This window comes from Lepisma saccharinum, chromosome 1 (assembly GCF_977018435.1).
Source record: "Lepisma saccharinum chromosome 1, izLepSacc3.1, whole genome shotgun sequence".
NCBI lineage: Eukaryota > Metazoa > Arthropoda > Insecta > Zygentoma > Lepismatidae > Lepisma > Lepisma saccharinum.
This window is the reverse complement of record NC_139229.1, coordinates 49836713-49862451: the sequence shown is the minus strand read 5'-3', so window position 1 is coordinate 49862451 and position 25739 is coordinate 49836713. Positions and strand designations below refer to the sequence as shown.

At 37.1% G+C, this 25739-nt stretch overlaps 2 protein-coding genes across 2 annotated transcripts in view; both read left to right on the top strand.

The window, feature by feature from the left end:
- The window catches only part of LOC145994957 (ferric reductase 1-like), a 177313-nt gene that overhangs the window by 64846 nt on the left and 86728 nt on the right, over positions 1 to 25739 (top strand). The window lies entirely within an intron of this gene.
- The window catches only part of LOC145994952 (ferric reductase 1-like), a 38362-nt gene that overhangs the window by 4598 nt on the left and 8025 nt on the right, over positions 1 to 25739 (top strand). Inside the window, exons 3-9 of the mRNA XM_083131484.1 lie at positions 3099 to 3291; positions 4923 to 5114; positions 8244 to 8348; positions 9123 to 9276; positions 13302 to 13528; positions 16305 to 16548; positions 24788 to 24900. Coding sequence (XP_082987610.1) covers positions 3099 to 3291; positions 4923 to 5114; positions 8244 to 8348; positions 9123 to 9276; positions 13302 to 13528; positions 16305 to 16548; positions 24788 to 24900 — 1228 coding nt within the window. The remainder of the gene's footprint in view (positions 1 to 3098; positions 3292 to 4922; positions 5115 to 8243; positions 8349 to 9122; positions 9277 to 13301; positions 13529 to 16304; positions 16549 to 24787; positions 24901 to 25739) is intronic.

The following is a 25739-nucleotide window of genomic DNA, read 5'->3' as shown; positions in this document are numbered from 1 at the left end:
GAGGAAGATTTGAGAAGGATGAATATATGCAATTGGAAAAATGTAGCTAAAGATAGAACGAGGTGGAGGTAGATTGTTTGGGATGCCAGAGCCCACCAAGGGCTGTAGAGCAAAAGAAGAAAACATCTGTGTGTGCCTAATTTAATGAATTGTTTGCATTTGTTTGTTAATTATACAAGTTTTTAACAATCACAAGAATAGCTTTTGCACTCAAAATGCAAATGTTCCCTGCTTAGAAGTCAGAAATCAAATAACTATGTAAGGAAGAATTTTAGATATAATTTGTTTAATAGCGCATTCTGGCGAAAAAAAAAAGTTTTAGTATGTACACTTGTATTAGTAGTAAATGTATTCATTTCACAATTACTAATTGCATTTCTTGCTTCAGTTTCAATTTGTTTTCATTAGTCAGTGAGGGTTTTTAAATGCATACTGTTTTCAGTTTTTCTGCTTTGCCACACTTTTGTACAGCTTTCAGAGGCTATACAAAAGTACAGTATAACTGTAATCAACGGTTTTCATGAGCCTACATAACATAGATTGGTGTTTATTTCTGCACCGAGTATCTGGGGAGGATCAGGCCAGTGGTGGCACCAGAGTTTCTGGTGCTGTTGGGCCATTGGCAGTGGTGAAAGCTGGTCCTAAGAAGATGGCAAGTGTTGTTTTAATACAATATTCAGCTTACATTAGCTTCCCTAGAAAGAGGGAAATGGTTGTAATTTATATCACCCACTTTTGCCAGTTTTCCTAAGCTTTTTTTTTTTTTTTTTTTTTTTGCATATATTACAGAAAAGTAATAACCAACATCGTTGTACAAATTATTGTTCACAGGGAAATAAAGGAAGTTACTTGAGGCTTAGAATTAAAATTATAAATTAAGCTTTGGAATCCTAGGCCATTCATTACCACAGGAAGAGAATGCACTTGTTCATTTTCTAACCCTTTTTCCGAGTTCACAATATTTGCACAATAATGTATCATATTAATAAAACTAGTATTTTGAGTTTGATAGGATTAAGGGCATGCGGAACAGTTTCCACGGGGCTCTTCCCAAGCTCTTTCCTCCACTCCATGGCAGTGTTGTCAACTTAGCGCTCTTGGAGCCAGATCTGGCTCTTTCATGCATTTGTTTGGCTGTGAACTGAGGCGACTGCCCCGTGCCCCACCCCATCTTATTTGCCCAGTTACTTTTTACAGCGTTTTTTTTTATGTGAAATTGACATAATATTGTTATCAGGGAATCCTTTATTTTCGATTTCATACAACCATCGGTGGATTATTGAGATGGGTGATGCTGCCAGATCTAGATTGTGAAAACTAAGAATAATTTGTCATCAATTTAGAGTTAACGGTAATAGCAGCGCCCTCACCCCTTTGACAACTAACATTCCCATAGGAGGCACTTTATCTAGCCTTTGTAAATCTAGTTTGAAAGTCAGTTTTAACTCCAATTAAGGTGAAATTTAGCTCTTGGAATACATGGGATTCCAAAAATTCTTAATCATCATGTTTTTCAAATATGGTGTCCAACTTAATAATCAACATAAGAAAATGCTTCTGCTTGCAACATGGGGAGAAATTCATACTTTTGCATACACCCAGTTTTTTTTTTTTTTAAGCAGTGCCCATTTGGGCGATATTGAAATAAATGCACAACTGGTGCATAACTGTTACTCCTCAACTTAAGGACTTAACTCTTGTGCTATTTAAAAAATTAATTACTTTCTTCGCCAGCAAGTTTTACTAAAAAAACATAATATTATTGAATTTGTTTGTGTGGCAACTCACTGTAAAAATCATGTAAATAATTTCGTAGTTGTTAATACTGGAATGGTAATTTGAGATGTAGTGGCAAGTAACATCCAACTTTCTGCAAATTCCAACACTCCCCAGTGGCGGGGACATTATGTGTGTTTTATCCCCCAAATGTCGACATTATGTCCCACACCCTGGCTGTGCTTTGGGCTCTGACTATGGGACATGCCCAGATTAGTCTCTCCTGGGAGAAGCATAACAATTTTTCCTAAGATTTCAGCCTGTGTATGGGACCGGTGGCCACTCACCATCGTGAGAAGTAAAGTAATTGTTCTAGAGTTTCTGGAATTTAGAGCAGGTATAATATTTTATAATAAAGCAATTATTGATCTTTGTGATTGTGTAAACATATTCAGACTATAGTATTGTATTCTGCTAGCAGTGTCTTCATCCATCTTGAGTTGTGCTCTTCTGTTTTCGAGAGGCTCAAAAGCTGTAGAAGGCTGTGCTTTCCTTTTCCATGTGATGCTTGGAGTGCATTGGATTTTCTATGTAGCAACCTAAAGCAGAACACCTGCTACTTACCACAGAACCGCTGCTGGAGTTTGTGGCCATAAATTTTTGCAAGAACAAATGCGATGTAAATTAAATAAGGCCAAAACATATAAAGTACATTAAATAATATTTTAATAGTGCAAGCAGTGATTGCAATGCCTGTATTATATCTTTTCCACTGGACGGCTGTCAAATAATGTATATTCATAATCATTTCTATATGTTTTCCCTATATTCTGGTGGGTTGGGCCAGCAGGTGGATGGGCTGAGTTTGGATGGGCCCTGTAAGGAGGCTGCAGGTTCATTTGTAGTTAAATGAAGGGCTCTGGTATAAAACATGGTAAGTGACATTTTCGTAATTTTTGAGTTACAAAGTAACAAAGTAAAATGTGTCATCCTTCAATTTTCAAGTGAAATTGCCATGTCATGCAATTTACATTGGACTCTGTGAAGCTTTGTGAAATTGGTAAACACAACATGAAAACAATTTATCTACAGTAAAGCTTCTAATAACCTTTTAATGAACTCAGAAATGACCAAAATGTCACTTACACTGTTTCACACCCGATCCCTTCAAATAATCTATTCAAGGAGTGCATTATTTTTGAGTGCATTTTTTTCTTTAGGGAATTTTTAGTGTTTTAGCATTTTCAAGTAGATGGTTCAGTTGGCATAGACTGTCAAAATCCGAAGTTTGGATCCTGGTGGAACCAGAATTATTCACAAATTTTTCAATCACTCATTTCAAAATGTTGGTTACAAAAACTAATAATAAATGTCTTTTTTAGTGCTACTTTTGTCCAGAACTATGCAACATTTTGGGTAGGAGTGCTTTCGGATCCGATCACAGTGCGTAAACGTTCTACTGCTGATCCACCAGCTCCAGTAAGAGAAACTGAACAGGAAGCACCTCGTCCGCCAAGAACAAGCACGACAAGTACGACACCAGAACCACCTCCAATACAAAAAAGTGAAGCAAAGGTATTTCATATGAATTTTCACATCCGGATAGGTGTGTTCATGTTGATATTTATAATTCTTGCATTGCAGGACACTTTTATTTATATAGAATTAATCTAATGTTCATAACTGTGTAATAGCTGATTTAAAGCTTCTGTAGGCTGTAATCTATATCTGTGTGTAGTCGCTAGAAGAAGCTATGCCATTTTGTGTGTTAAACTCTCTCTATATACATTACATTATATAAAGTTGCCAAAATGAATTGTTTCCCGGTGATTTTATCTACTAAATCAATTTCAACTTTTGTGGGATTTATCTTGGTGATAAAAAGGCATTATGAACACATGTCAAAATAAGATATTTCTGCAAATCTACTATACTATCTGTATTTCAATACTGATTTGCACTGAAGTGTGTTGCACTAATATTTATATTGCATTTAATTTCTTTGAGCCCAAACTGTTATTAGTTAGTTGATTGATTGGTTGAGATGGTGTATTTAATCCACTTTATGCACAGTAAGGCTAATAAGTACTGGACCTACATTTTAAAGTGGGATCCTAACCACGTGTGCCTTCACCGGGTATCAAACACGGAACCTCTTGATTACAAGGCAACGATGCTACCACTGTGCCATCAGGTAAACCCAAACTGTTATTAGTGCTGCTATAATTAAATCTTTCCTTAGTTTTGTGGATGCTTGATTTCTGGAAGCTTAGGTATGACTTCAGTACAACAGAATATTCGCAGATGTTTTAAATTATTACATTTTTTAAATAAAGGTCTGGAAAAGGATGGGATCAAGGGCTATTAATTTTGGAAGTTTGTACATGGTAAATCTTCAGTTACACTGAATATTTTCTCATGTTTCTGTAAACACCTCAGAATTAGTACAGACAAGATTATATATATATATATATATATATATATAGTGTATGTGTGTATGAGGAGGGTAGAGATTGTTGTTGTTGTTGTTGATTTAGTGTTGTAAGTCCACTTTATGCACAGTAAAGCTAATCGGGACTGGACCTACAGTTTAAAGTGGAATCCGAACCACTACATGCCTTCACCGGGTATCAAACCCAGGACCCCTTGATTACAAGGTGATGAAGCTACCAGTGCACCACGGGGAGGCCCTAGGAGGGGAGAGAGAAGTAGAGAAAGAAGGAAAATGAATAGACTTGGACTTGAGGGTGACAAAATCTTGTCAAGCTACTTCACTCTAACCATTCCCACCATAAAGTTTCCAAAAGTCATATTATTGTTATCTGAAGAAGAAACATAATGCACAATATAATATCTACAGTGTATCTTATATTTGCTAAGAGGCCTAGGCACAAAAAATGTGTGTTTTTTTTTTAATGTGGAGTCTAGCCTAAACTAACACACGTCAATTTTTCAATTATCTGTAGGATGAAAATTCATATTATTTCAGCCTGTTTTTTCCTGACTATGACTAATTGAATTGGGATTAAGAGCAAAATCAATGTGCATAATGTGTTGTAATGAATGCACACATTAATTTGCTGTTCTATTATAAGATCAAGAGGAAAACATAATGTATGTTTCCCCAAATGAAACCTTACATTTTTTTTTTAATAAACTGCAGATTAAGTGCAATAATATAAGTAATATGGTTTGTTCTATTTTAGGAAGCATCTGATCCAATATATAATGGCTGCAACACAGAAAAACTTTGTTTTGGATATCCCAACGATTGTGTTCTTTCGAAAAACTGTCACTTCCTTACCACATGTTTAGTAAAGGGAGATCAGTATATTTTTGAGCTCAAAGGAAACTCGGATGGTTATGTTGCTGTTGGACTTTCAGATAATAGTATTATGGTAAGTATTCTTAATAAATATAAATTGTTATTTTTAATTTTAAAGCAGACATGTCAAATTAATCCCCCTCGTAGTACAGAGGAAGCCACTGTGTACATTATCTAGACAATGCATCAGAATCGCAGTAAATATTATATTGATAATATTTTTTTCTTAATTATTATGGTACATATGCACTACCTTTTTGAGCCAATATCTGTACAGGACTCAAATTACAAATGATTCCTAGCTGGCCGAATAAATTGATTGGTTGATTCACATTCTCAACACTGAAAGTTTTAGATTCGAGATTCCAACAGTTCCTTTGCGAGTATTTCTTTGTCAATTTCATCTAATCATCATTCATCCTCATTATGATTACCCTAAGTAAGGAAAAAACAAAGTAAGAAGAATAGAAATTCAAATTGTTTCCCAATAATTTCCTATTTAATCCACCACATGTGAAATTAGTACATTTTAAGAATCCATACTCTGCTGATATTCCTGTACATTGTTTCTTTTTCATGTCAGTTTTCTGCCTCATATGTTAATTCCAATAATGAAGATGAACAGTTATTGTAAGAAAAGGATCAAGGGATATGCAAAGGCGTACCCGTACTCAGGCCAGGACTTCAACTAGGAACCTTCAGTGATGAATATGAGATTTAATCACCCAATGCTGTTGGTCATTGGGGCAGCAATTCTGCTCTAACTTCCATAATTTTCCTGAATGCTATCATTCCCATAAATTCAACTACTCGAACAAAACTATTCCCAACGAAGCAAAGAGTGTCTGCATGATTGATCAAGTACATCTGTAACTTACATGTTAAAACTTGGGCAAATGCAATCACAAGAATGCCACACGCTCCACTGTCCAGATCAGATGTTGGAAGTGGTTTTTCTTAGTATGTAGCTTGAACCTACTGGTGTGTAATATCACAATTGTAGCTCAGATTTGAAACTCTTGACAAATTTTAAAGAATAAACCAAAACACGCCACTCAAGAAATCTCTGACAACTACAAAAACATTCCGATGATAAAAAACTGGCTTATTACCACCTTTGTTTTGAGTATAGTTTTATTTGGGCCACCTGTATAAAGAAATATTTTATTTGTATAGATATGTAGAAAGTACAGATGTGTAATTTCATGAGGAAAGAAGCTTCTAAGCCAAAGTTTTTCATTTAATTTATGGCACCCTTGGTGTTTGAAGACTTTTCCATGGCACCCAGGTCAGAATATAGGCTTTTCTAACACTTGCAATGCTCAATTAGTGTGGTTAGGTTCCTTGCCTTAAGTTAAAAAAATAAACACATATTTCAAATTCAGCAACATTTCGAATGTAAAAAGTATTAAATAAGCACTTCTTTGGAAGTAAGTCATATTTCATTAAAAATATTGGAACATTTTGCAGTGCCCCTGTAACCCAGCCACAGTGCCCCAGGGCACTGCAGTGCACACTTTGGGAGCCACTGTTCTAAGCAAAGGTGTGTAAGTTTGAAATGAGAGTATATCACCTTGTTAATGTATAGTGCTACACAATATACTTAATTGCAGTGCATTTGCTAACCATTTTGTAATTGGAGAGATGACAGAAACTGAGTTTTAAATCTTGACTAATATGGGAGACCTTGATTTGATTCTCTGTGTGGATGATCTCTGGAATTCTCACATCAGTGTGTGTGTGTGTATAAGTTACTCTTGTACTCACCCAGCCTCTTATTTGTACCTGACGGTAAAGGCAGCCAGTGTGTGGTTCTGATTACACCACCTCCACTAACACTAAGATTGAGAATGTGTAGAGACCTATCTCCGTGCCTCCAGTGAGCTCTCATGCCATGCAACAATGCCCAGTGACAATTTCATTACTGTATTTGTTATATGAGAGGACAATGTAAAAAAATGAAGAGATTGTCTCATGAATTCATCCAGGTCAGTTCTTTCAAGTAATGAATGAATAAACAATATTTTATGTTTAACTTCTTCACTCTAGCCTCACACACAGTGGTGGGAAACATTGGGGGATGCTATCCCCCTACTTATGAAAATTTTCACAAAGCATCCCCCAACCTTCTGCAATGTCTCAATCTTAATCCATACAAGCATCACCCAGCTACAGATTTCCACTTCGAGCACTGTCCTCACATCCATTTTTTTAAAGTAACTAAGAGGTCCTATAAGACCATGACCCTAATGGCTATCCTACTATATTTGTTTAGCGCTCCAATAGAAAAAAAATATAAAAATGTATGCATAATGAAATAGGTTATTCCGTAAATTTAAACTATTTGGTTGATGCATAAGTTCATAGCATTTTTTTTTTACCGTGGCAAAAGTATTTTTATTCGATTCTAATTTGAGATGAACAATAGGCATAAATTAAGCAGTAATACATTTTTCTTTATTGTCTATGACTTGTCTACCAATGCTGGGGCAGTTTTTCAATTCAACACCTGAAGAAATCGGCTAATTTGGTGTTAAAGACTTGCAAAGAGTTCTCAATCCATCAACCTTCAAGGAAGCTCCTGTGGTAACGAAAATGCTCTTCAAACTTGACAAAACCATTTTCTTGCCCTGCTTTCACAATTTTTCATTCTCTCTGTACAAGGAACAAATGTTTTGAGTCTCCTTCGCTGCCTTTGCCCCTATGTTACACTCAGAAGAGTATGTGGGAAATGTTTTTTTTTCCCCCACTGGACTTCTTTAGCCCATAAATAACACAGTCTTACTTCAAATCTGTAAAACTCAATGCATATTCACAAACACGAAAATGCCACTACAATTGATGAACTTTAAGCGAACAAACTCCTAAAACCGCCATACCAAACACAATTGCTACGAACTTATGCATCAACCTAAACATGAAACGTGTAGATAACAGAACCATTCCATCTATAGTTTGAGCAGTAATATAAAAATCTTGCAGTACTCTGCAACCATTCGCAGTCTTGGGTGGAACTAAACCTTGAAATATTGATTGCATGACAGTAAAAATATTTTCAATTCATAATATGCAACTTCAGTGGCAAGACTGTGGATCATGGGCTAAGTTTTACACCTTCTAGCACTCCTGATAAAAAAAAAGTTCTTAATAATACTGCTCTTTGTCCTTAAATGTATACAAAAGATACTTGTCTAATTTGCAGGATGACGACAGCGTTGTAGAGTGCACTCAGAGTTCTTCAGGAATGAATGGAGTAAATGTATTTATGTCTTGGAATGAAAGGAGAGGAAACAATCGCTTACTGAAAGTAAGTATAATCAGAAAATAAACATTATGCAGTGAAACCTCGATTTTACGTTTCACAGGGTACCAAGCCGAAAAAAACTAAAAATGTCTGAAAATGTAAAATCGAGAAATATTTTATAACATTTTGCTACATTTGGGACTGATTGAATGTTAATGCAGGAAAATGCAAAATATGCTTATGTAAACTCTGGTTTTGCTGCACATGTTTGTTCCATAGAATATAAGTAGGGAAGACATCCGTCCATTCCTGAAATTTGAATCTAAGGAAAGTGACTACTTGATACATGTAATTTCAGTTGAAGTTTCATTATTTTCTATGCATTTATGAATTTTAGAAAATAACCAGGACTGTAATCTATTCATAGCTTCTGTGATCAAATGCTAAATGCTAGCTAGATGAAAATAGATACAGGCTCCTTAATTTCTTAAGTGTATTTCTTTTTTCTAATAGTTAAAATTATTTTCTGCTTCATTCATAGTGGATGTAGTTGCTCAATTTTTAGTTATGACATTTCACATCAGCTGTTATCAAATGAAACTTTAAATTCACAATATATAGGGAAAAGTAAACCTTATTTTTTACTTGAAATATGAAATTGTCCACAGTTTTTCTATGTAATAAAAGGAATAAGGATTTTTTCTCTGTTACAACTCTACCATAGAAAATAGACATAGCATGGTATTAATCGCATGTTTGCATTTTATTGTACAGTATATTTAGAAATTCTAATAATCTACTTTATGCTGTGAGCTTTAATTGCATTTTATCTTTCAGCAAGAAGGAATAAAATTATTAAATGGCTCATACATTGATGGCAATTTATATTGTAAATATGTCAGAGATGCTGAAACAACAGTGAATGGGAAAGTATTTGATCTAGCGAACAACCGATACTATCTTCTTATTGCCAGTGGACCTGTTCATGGTGGTGAGTATTCCAAAATTTTATTTTAAGTTTCCATATTCAGGCAAGTATTTAGTTGGGTCAGTTTTTATGTAGTTTAAATACATACTGAATATATAAAGTTTACATATGTAGATATGGAACAGTGCAAATATGTAATCTCATAAAAAGAAAGAAGCTTTCAATCAAAAGTGTGCATGTTTGAAATGAGGGCATGTCACCTTGTTAAAGTACAGTGCAGTACAAGTTACTTAACTGCATTGAAATTCCCATAGATTTGCAATTGTCTAGATGTTTGTGATAGTTTCCAGTGCTGTAAGCATATACAGGGTGATTCAAAAAGGACTTTACAACTTTGAAAGGATATAGAAATTTATTCAGATAAGTCTGTTGAGGTGCCATTGCAAAGCAAAACACATCAAGTTTGTCATACAACATTCATGTTTGTTCGATGTGGCAACCATTTGTAATGCAGCATACATTCCACCTGAAGTCTATTTCATTCCAAACTTTCACCAGTAAGTCAGGCGTCACTTCTGCAGTGGCAGCGTTAATTCAAAGTCTCAGCTCAGCAAGAACAGCAGGTAGAGGTGGTACAAAAACCCGATCTTTAATGAAACAGGAAAAAATATAGCAGGTCAAATCTTGGGAGCGAGGTGGTCATGCAATTAGACCTGCACTACCCACCGACCTGGGAATCGGGTATCAAGAATATCTCTGACATCTACATGGTAGTGAGGTGGTGCTTTGCAATGGCACCTAAACCGACTCTGTAAGTTTTCTGAATAAATTTCTATATGCTCTGAAAGTTGTCTTGATGTTTGCGATATAATACAACAGGAAAAGCTAACTATAGGATGATTCACTTGAATGCTCTAGATACTCTGAGCCAGGCAGGGACCAGGGGCGGGGCTCAGCTCCTCCTGGCACTGCCCCCCCCCCCCCCTCGCATGACATTAGGTGAGACTATTATGTATAATTTGTTTGCAGTGAAGAGTGAATATGTAGACAGCAGATATTATTTTGCTCACAACTTGGTGACTGATACATTTACAGAACATGAACAAGTATTACATTTGTTCATCTTGTTTAGGAGCAGAAGTATAAGTAACAACAAGTATTTAGAAGATTCTCTAGACTTTAGAAAGTTCTTTCATAATGGTCTGTACCTTCACCGATTCCCGTTTGGACAGAATTTTGCAACTTTGACATCATCATCTATATTCCTTTCACATCTGCATCAAATATCAAGCTTCCAAGTTTTGCGATTGGAGGAGATTTTGCTTCGATCGGGGGTGGAATGTATGGTACGCACTATGATTGAATGTTGTGCTTTTTTTTTTTTGTGATATAACTATCTGTATGGAATAAGTAGTAAGGGACGATGTCAGTAGCAGTCATTTAACACTTTGAGAGATGTATTTGAAGATATAGGAGGAAAAAAAACCTAGTATTTGTATGATTTCTAAGCTTTACATTCTACACACATATTAACTTAATGCCTCCTCCCCCCCACACACAAAGTACCTTTTTTCAATACTGTTAAACTTTTGATAACTGGTAACCCATGAGCTTCCCCCTGGAGATCAATTCTAAATACAGGCCTGCTCTGAGCAAATGTAACTTTTCAGAATTTGAAAGATCACAGTGGCTTTTCAAAATAGGAATTTTCGATAACAACCATACCACTGAAGACATGGGCCTATTATACCTGAAATTAATCTCCAGAGCACAAATTCTGCTAATGATGGAATGCAGAGCTTTCATTGTATTCAAATTAGGGTATCCCACCCCCTCACTAAAACTCTGCAGGTAGTGCTACAGCTTCTTTTTTCCTCTGCAAGGATGAGGTACACCTGAAATATCAATGACCTCTTTTAGTTTCATGGTGTGGCATATGCTGTACTGTTTAATGGTATGTACTTTCCTGCAGGATGTCTTCTCACATTTGCAGGGATCTCATTAAGGGAGGATGGCTGGAGATGTATTGGCCTCACTGAAAGCTCTCCATGGCCCTCTAAAATTATCTTAAAATTTTGAATATACTTCCACATTATTAGTTTTTTTAAAAATATTGAATACATATTACATAGTACAACTCCTGTGTGTGCCTGCCTAATCTACAAATATTACATCAGTTTCATTTTTATGGTTATTGTACTTGTTGGGATATAGACAAAGTGAAATATAATAATGACAATTTAATATATGTATATTTCTTAAAAACTACTGCTATATATTAAAGGCACAGAAATTGTATGTACATATGTCTGGTTAATATTTTATGCAATGAATATTACCAGGTGTAGAAGTATGAAACCGGAATTCGCCGATAGATGGTGCTAGCCGGCAGTGGAGGGCGCGGAAGATCGCGTAAGCAGCGCCAGCTGCTGCCCGCCACTCCCGAGGATGTTAAATCGGAACACAGTAACCCGAGTGTCAGACAGAGGAAGGTGTTGCACACCCGGAACATGTCGAGTTTTGTGCCTACGAACTACGATTTGCGGACAGCATTGGTGTTCTGTTATCATTTGAAGAAATCCGCCGCAGAATCGCATCGAATGCTCGTCGAAGCTTACGGCGAACACAGTGTTTCGAGTGGTTCAAGAAATTCAAAAGTGGCGATTTTGACTTGCGAAACGAGGAACGTGGGAAACCTCCGAAAAAGTTCGAAGACAACGAATTGCAAGCTAAAACCCAGTGAAACCGTTAACGCAGATCGCTACCAACAGCAAATGATCAATTTACATCGAGCATTACGTGACAAATGGCCGGAATATGAAGCAAGGCAACACAAGGGCATCCTGCTCCATGACAACGCCTCACCATACACAGCAAAACGGGTCCGGGAAACGATCGAGGCATTCAAATGGGAGATACTAGGGCATGCGGCGTATTCTCCCGACTTGGCTCCTTCAGATTATCATCTATTTGCCTCACTGGGACACGCTCTTGCAGAATAGCGCTTCAATTCGTATGAAGATGTACGAACATGGCTCGCGGACTGGTTCGCTTCAAAAGAAGAACGTTTTTTTTTTGGCGTGGCATTCATAACCTGCCGCAAAGGTGGGAGAAATGTGTAACTAGCAATGGAGCTTACTTTGAATAAAATATTGTTTCTCAGTTGCAAATACCAGCCGTTTACTTCTTGCAAACAAATTCCGGTTTCATACTTCTACACCTGGTATTAATATATAGAAAATAATAATTACAGAGTTTCTCTGTAATTACTACACATGTCTCATTTCCCAAAATATGAATTTAGAAAATAATATTAATATGTTTCATTATTCTTGGATAACCTGCAAGTGTTGCTAGCTAAATGTTTTACTACAAACAATTACACAATACCAAATTGACTGCAGGTGCAGGCTTTCATTAAACTAATACTTATAATTCGAGATATTTTTTCAGAGATGGTGCACTAATAAAAAGTAATTTGTGTTTTGGCAAATTAATACACTGCAAAGAAGTACTTCCTTTTAATGTACTAATAAAGAAGTATGTTTCATTATTACTCGCATGAAATTTGTATTTCGGCATTGCACAATTTAATGGATGTTTCCGATTGGAACCCGACTTGGCACCTCATCCTCCAAATGATCTTGGACCAGAAAAAGAAAAATACAGTGCACATACTTGACCCCCAGCCACGCAATAACAGGAACTGCATCACACCAAGCAGCACAACCCATTGGATGGCCCAACCCCCCAACCACCACCTGGCAGCGCCACCTGCCAAATGAGAGAAAATGCAACTACCACCACCTGGGAGCAAACAAAGCAGTGACGTGGTACCATCTCCGCTCCAGATGCCAAACCTTAGTGAATGAAGACAGTGTCTCTTCGAAATTAATTGGAAACATTCATTAAATTATGCAACATGGAAATACAAATTTCACGTGAGTAATTCTAAATCGCGTTTACCGCATCAATCATGAAATGTTTTATATTCATTCTTAATTTGTTCTCTTTGCATTTTGTGTAGTTTCAACACTGTGTGCGTCATGCAAAATTTAATTTTTTTTACTCTTTCGCTTCCTTTTCAGATGGATCAGTTAGCTTCCACGGTACAAATTATCTCCCCACTGCTTCAGCATTGAATCTTGCCGTTGTGGGTGAAATAGAGTCTGCTTCAAAGTTGCTGTACAAGCTTCATGGTGCCTTCATGATAGGAGCATGGATTGGAGCAGCGAGCATTGGCATTTTACTTGCTCGTTACTACAAGCAGACCTGGGTTGGAAGCCAGATGTGTGGAAAGGATCAGTGGTTTGTTGTAAGTACGAAATAGTGCAATAATCACCATCATCATCCTTAACCATTTCCTGCTTCTGGCTGGGTGGGCATAGAAGTAGAGCCTCTCCATTTTTTTCTGGTCTTCCACCAATCCTCTCTTTCCACGGTGTTCCAATCTTGTGATCTTCTCCTAACACTCTCCACTATCTGCTCTTCCCACCGACATTTTGGTCTCCCATTTGGCCTTACTCCCACTACTTGTGAATGGTAAGCTCTTACTGTAGTCTTTCTGCATCCATCCTCTTCATGTGTCCAAACAATCTCATCTGTGCCTCATCTATTCTGTCCTGAAGCTTCACCACTCCCACTGTCTGTCGGATCTCCTCATTACTTATTCTATCCCTTCTAATCTTCCCCAATATTGATTGAATGATTTGGTTTATTTTACTTTGCATTTCTGACACTTTTTGTTAATCATGAAGATGAGCATGAGTTGTTGATGAAATTGATGATAGGACATACACAAAGAATGCTCCGGCCAGGATTCGAACCTGGTACCCCTGGCATCATTGTGCACTCTGCTAACCACTCTGCCACTGAGACTGACTATTTTGAATCCCAGAGTGGATAATTTCAGGTTGAAACATCTCAAGCAATGTCCCTACATGGAGCTGCTCTAGGATTCACCCATCCTCTAATAAATGCATACCTGGGGACACTCCTGGAAGGAGACTGGAGCATGGAGCTGAGCACATAAACTTCACAAATCGTTGAGATTGTGAATACAATGGACTCTTTATAAATCGAACTGCAAGGGAACATGAAGAATGCTCGAAATATCCAAAAATTTGAATCAACAAGGGGGAATAAACTTATGTTTGCATTATCAAAGTTTGATTTTAAAAGAGTTCACTGTCCGGCACATATCTAGAAATATGTTTCAGGAGAGGGGGCGAATCAAGTGTCTCAAATTAATAATAATAATAATAGTAACAATAATGTTTAAACATAAATAATTATTACATTAAATTAATTAATAATTTTATTTTTATTACATGAATAGGTAAAAGGGTGGTATACGAATAGTGATATAACAGTACATATTCATTGTATAGCCTACATGTAGTTAAAGTTGGCAAAATTTGTACAGAAAAACTGCCCTGGCAAAGAAATTAATGTCAAATAGATAAAGAGTTGAATATTTATTAAATATAAAGAAAAGGTGGTTCGATCCAGTTGACGAAAAGTAATGGTGATATTTTATGAATGTTACGTTGTAAGTAGTAATAAATATTGCAAAAAATCTACTTTGCCATGTCATTCAAAGTAGTATGATTACAATATAATCCTTGCCTTCCAATAAGTTTGGTGGAAATAAATAATCCTCGATTAACCTTTGGGAGCCCAAGCCCATTTTCACATGTCCCCTTGATGTCCGAGCCGATTTTGAGCTAAATGCAGAGTTTCAATTAAATCAGTGTAGATCGGAGGCTAATTGCCCTAGAGAGATGAGTGATATACCGTTGTACGCAGAATGAACCAGAGATTCAGACTATATAACATTTATGCAAATTCGGTGTGTATGTGGCAGGGGGAGGGGGAGAACACTCAAAATTCCAAAATTTCGGGGGAAAAATGGGGATTTCCCCCAAGGAAAAAGTACATGACAGTGTCGACAAGCACATGGAAATTATCGCTGACATGTAAGGAACACAAATATTTGCATTATTATCGTATAACCAATGTAATGCGAGTTGTACCCCCAAAAGGAATGGTCAGCATGCAACTGATTCAAGCTTCAAAATGCAGCGGTACCTTGAAATGACTGTAGCTCAGAGGCTAATTGCCTTAGAGAGATGAATGATATACCGTTGTACACGGAATGAATCAGATTCAGACGATGTACAATTTATGCACATTTGGCGTATATATGGAGGGGGAAGGGGGAATCCCCCAAAAATCTATTTTTTTTTTAAAAAAAAATGGGATCCCTCCCGCCCGCCCCCGTGCCTCGAACTTACATTATTACGAAGCAGTTTCAACAACCCCTCTTCCCCTCTCAACTCCCAACCCCCGCTTGCTCCCACACAGAAAACATTCCTTTTGACCTCGGGTACCAATATACAAACTTCCTTCCAATACAGTTTCCAGGGGTGAGGGGAAACTCATTGCTTTAGAACAACAAAGCTGGCCTTCCTTTGTCGGCAAAAGTTTTCCCTTGAAAAAAAAAAAGACTCAAAATAGAAGTCTCCTTTTTCCCCACCTTTTTCTACCATTTTCATGAAAAGAAAAAAACGTGGAACAATCATTTCTGTTAAATACATGTGTTAACAACAATATGAAAAAAGAAAATCTAAATTCTAGCCAAAAATAGCGAAGTTATAATGTAAAAAACTACGACCTTGACAGAGCATGACTATCGGGCCCCCGAGGGTTACATGAGAGCATCTCGATCGAGACAATTGGGCTCCTAAAGGTTAAAGAACAGTTTATTTTCATTATTTAATTTTAGTTGTTTTATTCACTATTTTCATTATTTAATTTTTATTATTAGTAAGTCTTTTGGGGGGGGCGGACCCCCTGGACCCCCCTAAATACGTCCTTTTTCACTGTGTATGCTGCCCTACCTTCACATCTTCTCCATATGCCTGCATGACATGTTGCAGTGTGCAGAATGTAGCATTACCATGTACTGTAATTACCTGATTCATGTGAATAGTAAATGCACTAGGAATATTCATCAATAAACTAAAATATTCTATAAATCATGTCTTTTGTGTAAAACCAGTGCTAATTATTGCATAATTTTCTTACAGTGGCACAGATTCTTCATGCTGCTGACATGGGCATTGACAATTGCTGCATTTGTGCTCATCTTTGTTGAAATTGGAGACTGGACACCTGTGAGAAATCCTCACCCAATTTTAGGATGTGTTACAACCGGTTTAGCTTTTATTCAGCCAATCATGGCTCTGTTCCGTCCAAATCCTGGTGCTAAAGGGAGACCAGTTTTCAATTGGCTTCACTGGTTCGTTGGGAATGCTGCTCACATTGTAGGAAGTAAGTATTGAAATCTACTACCGTGCTGCTTTCTTATATGTTTACATAACTACTGAACTTAGAGTAAATATAGCAAAACAATATCTATCAAATGTGAAAATTTACACATTCTAGGGGTTGAATTTCAGATTTTTGTTTTGTTTCTCAGGCTGGCCCAAAGATTTCTCATTAGTTTTAAATATTATTTTAAAACTGTCTTCAGCGGTGTTGTTTTTTAATGGTGCAATATATACTCATAGAAACAATTAAAAAACATAGCGAATGTTCTCTAGTATCCACTAAACTACAGAAAATCCCTGTGGCACTGTTCTTGATGGTTAAAAGGCCTATTAATCTGTGAAAATGAATTGTCAAGTGCAACACAGCAAACCTTCAGACATGACATTCTTTAAATTCCTCCCAGTTGGCATAGTGGTAACATTGTTCTTGTAATTGAGGGATTCTGGGTTCAATACCTGGTGGTGATGCATAGTGTTTCGGACACTACTTTAAACTGTAAATCCAGTCATGATTAGCCTATCTGTGCATAAACTGGACTCAAAAAAGTCCAAATCATCAACAATTTAATTCTATCAAATACTGTAAATAACACCTATTGCAGTTTAAAGAAGAGGAAGGGTTGCAATGCTGACAGGTGAGAAGTCTTCCCGATGTTGTTAGCTTGCAAAGATATTTTTAGTGGCTCATGAATATTTAGCTACACACTGCAGGTGCTGGCATGATCTGGAGTGGAAACTTTTGTAACAGCACGTCTTCGTGTTGATGTATTCCCACCACTCGCAACTAAACCATACTTTCATTTCGGGAAAGAAAGATGCAAATTACACTGTTCGGCAAAATTAAACTTTTTGTCGCTCCCATGAACCAAATTAGGTAATTCTTATAGATTTCGAGCTCCCGGGTTAGAATCCGCAACCCGTTTTTCTCCAAGACTTACCAGTTTTGAGGGAGGGGTGGGGGTGGGTTTCAATTACCACGCAAAGGTGCTATTCTCCCCCCATATAAAATTGCATGCTATCATCAGAATTTCAATATAAAACAAGCAGATACAACTACATAAAGAGTAAAAGTTCAACATTTGCATGTCAATTGGTGTTCCTGCTCCTCTTGTAATTTGTACAGGGTGTCTCGCGTGTCGCATTCCAAAAGGAGTTGGCCAACATATTCACACTCCAATTCCCACGGTAGCTCCTCTCCATGGTAGCTATTTGTTGATGAGACCTTTCACCGTGTTCATCGGAGACCTCACCCAAGCTGTACTGTTGAGGGAAGAAGTCCAAGTGACAATGCAGGAAATGTAACCCGAGGGACATATTACATCCCATGGTACGAAATGAAGTACTTAACCTGCCCACAATGTCTTTGTAATTAGGTGACTTATGATTCCCGAGAAAATTACTGAAAGGCCTCCCTAGCCTCACGTTCCACATCACTTAGCTTAGAAAGAAATGTAGGATCCTTCAAAACGTCTCTGATTTGGGACCCTGTATAAACACCTTTTTTTCACCTTGGCCTCGCTAAGTCTTGAACAGTTTTCTGATATGAGTAAATGCTTCACCATCCCGCTTCAGGGCCTTGACAAATACCATCATTAGACCTAATTTTATATGGAGAGGTGGTAAGAATACTTTCTCCGGATCCACAAGAAGTTCATTAGCCACATTCATCTCTCCTGGGACCAGTTGGTTCCTTGGTGGCCATTTTGTAATGGTGTACTGCTCTTTGGTTCGACTGTCCCAATGACACAAGAAACAGCAGTGTTTGGTGTAACCTCCTTGTAAACCGGTGAGGATGGCAATAACCTTAAGGTCAGCACATACACACCACTTAAACTGTTCGTAATTTAATTTCTGTAGTAGGTTCCGCATGTTTCTTTCATATGCACAGCATGAGCAAAAGGGTAGGCAGGATATTGATTGCAATTGTGTAGTAACTCTGCCTTCAGGCTAGTCCGCGACGAATCTACGAACCGTCTATATTCTTCAGTGATGTAGTCAAATTTCAGTTGTTCCATAAGCGACGGAATGTCACTGCAATACACCAAATCACCATCCTTTGTAAAATTAGGAACTAGGCTCACCTCTCTTTTTCTGTACATCGATATATTCACATCTCGGTCAAGTAAATTCCATTGTTGAAGTCGTGATGCAAGCAACAGTGCCTTGGTCTTCGGAAGGTTTAAGTCTGATCAGATAATTCAGTTCTTCCTGACTTATCACATGTGGTTCCTTAGTGTCAGACACTGGAGCGTAATTGGGATCTGAATGCGTACTCGAAGATTGTGCAACATCCTGACAAGTCGCAGGTTCTTCGTCGGATGAAACACTGCTCAGTGTGTATGAGTCAGGTGGTACGGGTAAAGGCAGAACAACATCATGTGGGGCAGGTCTCCTCGCGGAATCCAAGTCAGGATACTGTATTTTATGCTTCATGCCTTTTGAGAAACCTGTAATATTGGTCAGGCAGAAGTAACAGCCTGCAACATGATCCCGGGGCTCGCGCCAAACCATAGGTACGGCGAATGGTATCGATTTATGTGTACCTTTTAATCATCCTTTTAGAGTACGTGCACACGAGTTACAACTTTGTTTGGGAGCCCAATCGCGATCCTGGTCACCGACTTTACACCCAAAGTACAGGTGGTACGCTGTCTTTAGGAACGGTGACAATGCCTTACTTTGCCCCTTGAAGACCACTTCCCCACATATGTAGCAGAATGAATCTACCGAGTTTTTGCAAGTTCGTGGCATGTTGGTTTAACACAAATGTCAATATTTCACGCAAAAATATTTTTCCTTAACGATATAAACAGACACAGAGTAACGCGACTCTCTTACACCACGATCACCTCGGAAGTAAAATATCTGCTTCATGGGACAACGAGGTGGATGTCTTGGCACCTTTTTCCAGCCACATCCTGTTTGTCGTCTAGACAAGGGGGTGCCAACGAATGACCACAAGTTGATTACGAATCCTTTTACCTTGAAGGAAGCCGAGGTGACAGTGTAGGAAGAGTGTAACGAAAATAAAACGTTGAACTCCAATGTGCACAAATAAGCCTGCCACACATAGTTTAAAACTGTAAGATACCATTCATTTTAGAGACAGTCACTTATGGCTCATGGGACATCGTGAAAATATTTCTTCCAGCAGTAAAATGCAATATTATTCACATTTTTGTTTTGACATTTATCTGGAATTCTCAAAAAAATGTGTGTTGTGGCAGAATTCACTGTTTTTTTTGGAGTGGGTGGGGTGTATTTGGATTTTTTCTATTTCGGGGGGGGGGGGGCGGTTGTGGGGGCACGGGAAAGAATGTTCCTAGGATATAGTAACAATTCTTGGATTGAGGTAAAAATACACAATTATGCATTCCAAGCATAAAACATACAATTTCATTAAAAAAATACAATTTTTCGGTAAATTTTTATGGAAAATGCCCCCTAAAAAAAAAACCTTACATGCTGGAACTTTTTCAATGCGATATTCGTAATCAGTGACTCGAAATCTATAAGGTACACCCTTTCATCCTCGTGGGAGGATTTTCATGCCGATCAGTGTTATTATATTGGAATAAAGTGCAGTGTAATGAGTTGTGGAGTCCTCCTCCATGGCCATGCAGTCTAAGGTGCTGTGCTTTTGACTCTACTGCTGGATGGCATGGGTTCAAGACTGCCTGGGTTCAGTCTAGGTTTTCAGCCTGTGTATAGGACCGGTGGCAACCCACCATCGTGAGGAAATTGGGAAGTTAAGAGTCAGTAGCGTAACCCGGTCACAGATATTTCTTATAACGGCTGGGGGTTCAACGTGCTGACCCCACGTCATCCCATTACTGGTTTAAGATCTCCACTCCTTTAGGTAGCATTGTGGGAGGGAGACTGACAGTTGGGAGATAGGCCAAGGCCCTTCGAAGATTGTCGTGCCATGGGTTATTACAATGAGTTGTGGAACAAGAAGAGGATGGTAGCATTGACCACTGAAATTAATAAAACAACATAAAAATCAGTTTCGTGGATAAGTGTGTACATCATTACAGTATATTAAACCTTGACATTGATGATAACTCACATGTCAATTAACCCCTTAAGCGGGGAGCCCGAGTTGTGCTCAGGCATTTGAATTTGGCGGCTTTTTGTGCATTTCAAATCCAGTCAATGTTCCCGTAGCAGGGAATTATTTTCTTTAAATGGATATACAGTAGTACATAATTAGATACATTTCATTTTGTACAGTTTGCTTGAATGTTTGTGTGTTCATTTACCTTTCTCTCATTTACAAGACATGTAGTGTTATAATGTTGTCCAGAGTCATGTGCCCTCTGTAACAGGGGCGGACTGGGGGCTCGCTGAACTGGGGTCTAAGATTCAACATACGATTTACTTTAAATTATGTGTGCAGTAGTTTCAATTCCCTTTTAGGTTTAGGTTACACTCTCTCTCTCTCTCTCTCTCTCTCTCTCTCTCTCTCTCTCTCTCTCTCTCTATCTATCTCTCTATCTCTATATCTCTATATCTCTATATCTCTATATCTCTATCTCTATCTATCTATCTATCTATCTCAAAAACAACCGCATTGGATTCCACATAGTGTACACAACAATTTCCGAGAACAATTCGCGTGATCAGATCTGAAGTTGGAATAAACTTTCCTGCCCGAACCTAGCTTGGGCACCCCGCTTAACGTTACACATTGCAACCCCGAACACAGCTCAGGTTACCCACTTGTAACTCAATTTATAAAATCGAAACACACATGTAAGGGGTTAAAGCAACTAATTTTAGGGTACTGATTTTCAAAAATAAAGAAAGAAAAGTACCTTTATGCACCAGTCACTTCCATCCATCCATATAAACCACTATTATATAGGTAAGTTCCAGAACTATAAAGATAAATTTATCAAACAGCTAATTTTTTCATTCATAGTTCTCTAATCTCCAGCTTTCTGATTTTGCACGTTATGCTTCATGCCAGCTCAGGATCCATTTACTTTAATATTACACTAGCCTACAAATGAAAACTTTTTTTCTGTGGTATAAACCTAAATAGGAGACTTTTACTAATTATATATATGCTGATTTTGAAAATGTATTCTGTTTTGTTGTATCACGTCAGCATATTTCACAATGTTAATTCATTATTATATCAATTTATCAATATCAGCAACATTTAGAAATTGTGTAGAAATTGCAAATACAAAATACAATAAATTATAATAATATAGTAGCATAGTACACAAAAATAAAATAGAATTACATTTATTATGTAATGTATGTGTCTAAATACAGTATGCGCCAAAATATACAGTACTGAAACTCACGCACCTCGAATGCGCATGTGCGTTTGTCGATGGGGCATAGCTCCAGCTGCTCGTGTTCTCAGTACTGAAAAGGAAGTTATAACTCGCTAATAGTGTGTATGTAGTGTTTCTTTCAGGATAAATAAAACTCACAGATGACAACAATGTAATGTTCGTCTTTTAATTTCAGTACTGTATATTTTGGCGCATACTGTACATAAAATAAATTATATATTCTACGTTAAATGCGAGGAATAACCAACCTCAGATTACAACCAAGCAATTTGAACTTGCCCAACATTTCTATCAATGTCTGCACAGTGGGTCCTTCACATTACCAAGAAATATCCTCACAAACTTCTTTGAATTCTTCTCATGCATCTTCTTTGATTTTGTCCTGTTGAAATCATCATCAGTCATCAGCTTACGAATGTGCAGTCAATTATACCTTCTCCGACTTTAGCTTGTGATAATTGAAAGAAATTTCATTACAAACTGTTTCATTATTTGAAGTTTTATGTGTAATGGGGGAAGGAGGATTTTCTGACGGTCTACAAGATTCACTTTTGTAACATTTCTGTATCCTGGATTCAGTTCCTCTATGTCAGGCCAATACACAATATTCCAATGTTTGTCTCTGGCCGTACTATCCCACCCACACATAAAACAGGGAAATTTCGTGTATCCTCCCTGTTGTCCCAGTAATAAGCCATTTAAGGTCACCGCATATTTTCCACTGATGCACATGGTATTTTATTTTGCCCAGAAGTTACTTCAATGGTTCATCTGACTCAGCTGTAGAATGTGCAAGAGGAATGGGTTATAATTTATTGCCATTGTGTAGCAAATCAGCTTTAAGACTTCTTTGCAGGAGTCTATAAAAATACACCAGGAACTGGATTCAGATTCTTCCTCTCCTAACTGTTGTATAAGATTAGGGGTATCAGTCTATATCTAGTATTTCCGAAAATGTTTGTCACGATTTCTGTACCCAGAAAATGGAACTCGAGGAGCCAAGAGATTATTTTCCTGTAGTCTTGAGCCAAGCAATTCACTCATTTCCTTTGTGGGCTCTAGGTGGCGCACCAAATCATTCAACTCAGGTTGGGTAAATAGTTTCGGTGAAGTGTGTCAACTCTTCTGTTTCGAAATATGTTTCATCACTGCTAGAATATGAGGAAATGCTTTCAAATTCATTATTACTTACGTTTTCTGGTGGTTTAGGCACTGGCAGGTCAGGTCCATGCAGAATAGGCCAGCCACCTAGCTGATGGCAGATCAGGGTATTTAATTCCTTTTTTCTTTGTTGTATCCAGTACCTTGAGACAAGCAAAAATAAGTCATCGTGATGATTTTTCTGTTCTTGCATCATCATAGGTATTGTGAAAGGCATTGTCTTCAGTTTTTCTTCACACCAATAACATAGTCCTTTGACACAAGTGTTCCATGCACTAAGTTGGAGCAAAAGATGTATCCTATTCACCTACCTGCACTCTGAAGTACAAGAAGCACAGTTTCTTCATGAAATAATCTATTTTCTGTACCTTCCCATTGAGCATATAACACCTACAAATGCTTCAACAGTGCCATTGTGCATCATATATAATGTATTTCTCATTTCATTTTGTTTCATTCAAGATCTTCGTTCATATTCAGAGTAATGTGGAGACATGTGGTTGTATTACCACGCTACACATATAATGTAGCTACATAAAGGAAAAACTTAGATTTTGCAACAACTGAACATAATACACAAAAACTGTTGTTATTTTCGGATTTAGGTAATTGATGTCTACTTGAATCATCTATCTTAATTTTTATTGCATGACCATTGCAGGCTAGTGTTACCTATCGGATATCTTCTTCCCAATATACTTTTGCTGTTCACCAGTTTCTTTTTCTTTTCTTGGTCACTTCCGTCATTGATCTTCATTCACTAACTCTTTCCACACAGTGTTATTTTTTACTTTGTCTATCTATTCTTCGCTGCAGCCACATTTCTAAAGTTCGAGTTGCTTTTTCTCACTTGTAGCATTCAGATTTCTGCTCAATGCAACATAGAGAGAGAACGGTCAAACTAGTAAGTTTGGGCATCTAACATTTTCTAAAGTTAGATTTTGCAAATAAAAGACTAATATTACATTTTTTTTATTGTCTTGTCAGTCTGTCTATTAAAAATAAATATTTTGTTATATCTTAAAAGTTTTTAACCAGGAAATTATCATAAAAAATTTCAATCCACTTTTGGTAGCTTACATGCATTTTCAAAAGTGGGGAATAGCTTCATGGCTCAGGGTGTTTGATGAACTCGAGAATAATAGAAACTTTCTTTAATGTATTTAACAGTGTGTTCCCACAGTGCACTGTTGTTATATGCATGTATAAAGGTGCAAATTATGTCTGCCATGGGTGAGACTACTAAAGTGACAAGTTTATCAGCAAGTTTGCAGTTTGTGTTAGCAGATGATTTGACTGAATGGTCAAAATCTTCTATTCAAAGCTGAGGTTTAGATTGCGTGACCTCTTTTCTATATACAATGACAAAAAAAGTTTGTGCTTTTTTTAAAAATTATAATGTATGTGATGGGGATGTGAAGTTAACATTAGATGAAGATATGTGAAAATTTGGTGAGCATTTATTTATAATCTTACAAATATTATTTTTATATTTGTAATATTGCATAAATAAATATTTCCACTTTATTTGAAATGGCAATTTCCAGAGAAATCAAGAAGTTTATAATGTGTTGGAAATATTATTTTCCAATGTCGGTTTTGTATTTCAAGATCACACATAAACGTTGATATAGTACAGAACATGTTATTGTAGTACATTTTAAATTTATTGTATTGTTATTCTCTCAAAGTTATTTGAATACTTTGTAACAAATAATTTTGTGTTTATGCTCAGTTTACATTATTAATATTATATTATTTTTTCAGTTGTGACTATCTTCTTTGCTGTGAGACTAGGTAAAGCAGAGCTTCCTAAGTGGACAAACTGGATTCTTGTTGCATATGTTGCATTCCATGTTGTGATGCATCTTATAATGTCTGTAAGTATAATCACAATTAAGTACAGGGTGTTTTAAAAGTTCTGCAGGATTCTAAACATCTATAACTTTAAAGTAATATGTTTATTGCATCGAAATATTGTTTTTTTACACAGGAAAATTTAAAATGTTGTTCTTCTCACACTGCTGAATGACATGTATGCAGATGATCACACGATTCCAAGATGGTGTTGATGTAGGAAAAAGCTCGGTTCATGCTATGGATTGGCCACTGAGGACCCACACATTGGCCCACAAGGTCACCAGACCTTATGCCTTGCGATTGTTGGCTGTGGATACATGTGAAGACCCAGGTGTATGCACAGGAACAGACAGATCTTGACGACCTGAAGTTCAAGATACGTGATGTGATTCACAACATTCTGGACGAGCACAGTCAGAACACAATTCTCGAATTCAACAAAGATTGCAAGAGTGTTTGGATGTGAATGGTGCCCAGCTGGAGATCTGCTGATGAACCAAACGACATCAAACATTAATTTTAAAGTTTCATCTGTGTAACAAACAATATTTCATTGTAATAAACCTATTATACTTTTAATGCTATAGGCTTTTATAATCCTGCAGTACTTTTACACACTGTATTTGTAGGTGAAAAGAAAGAAAAAAGATCTCTACTGCACATCAACAGCACCAAATGTATTTTGTAAAATTTTCTATGTTTTAAAGTCCACCATGCTTTGGTCAATTTAAATCAGTTGCACTATGAGGTCAGTCATCTGAAGTATGTGGTAGCTGTGTGGATTATCTTATTTTTACTGTTTTTTTTATTGTATTTAATTAACAGCTGACCAGCTATTTTGTAAAGTGGATAATTAATA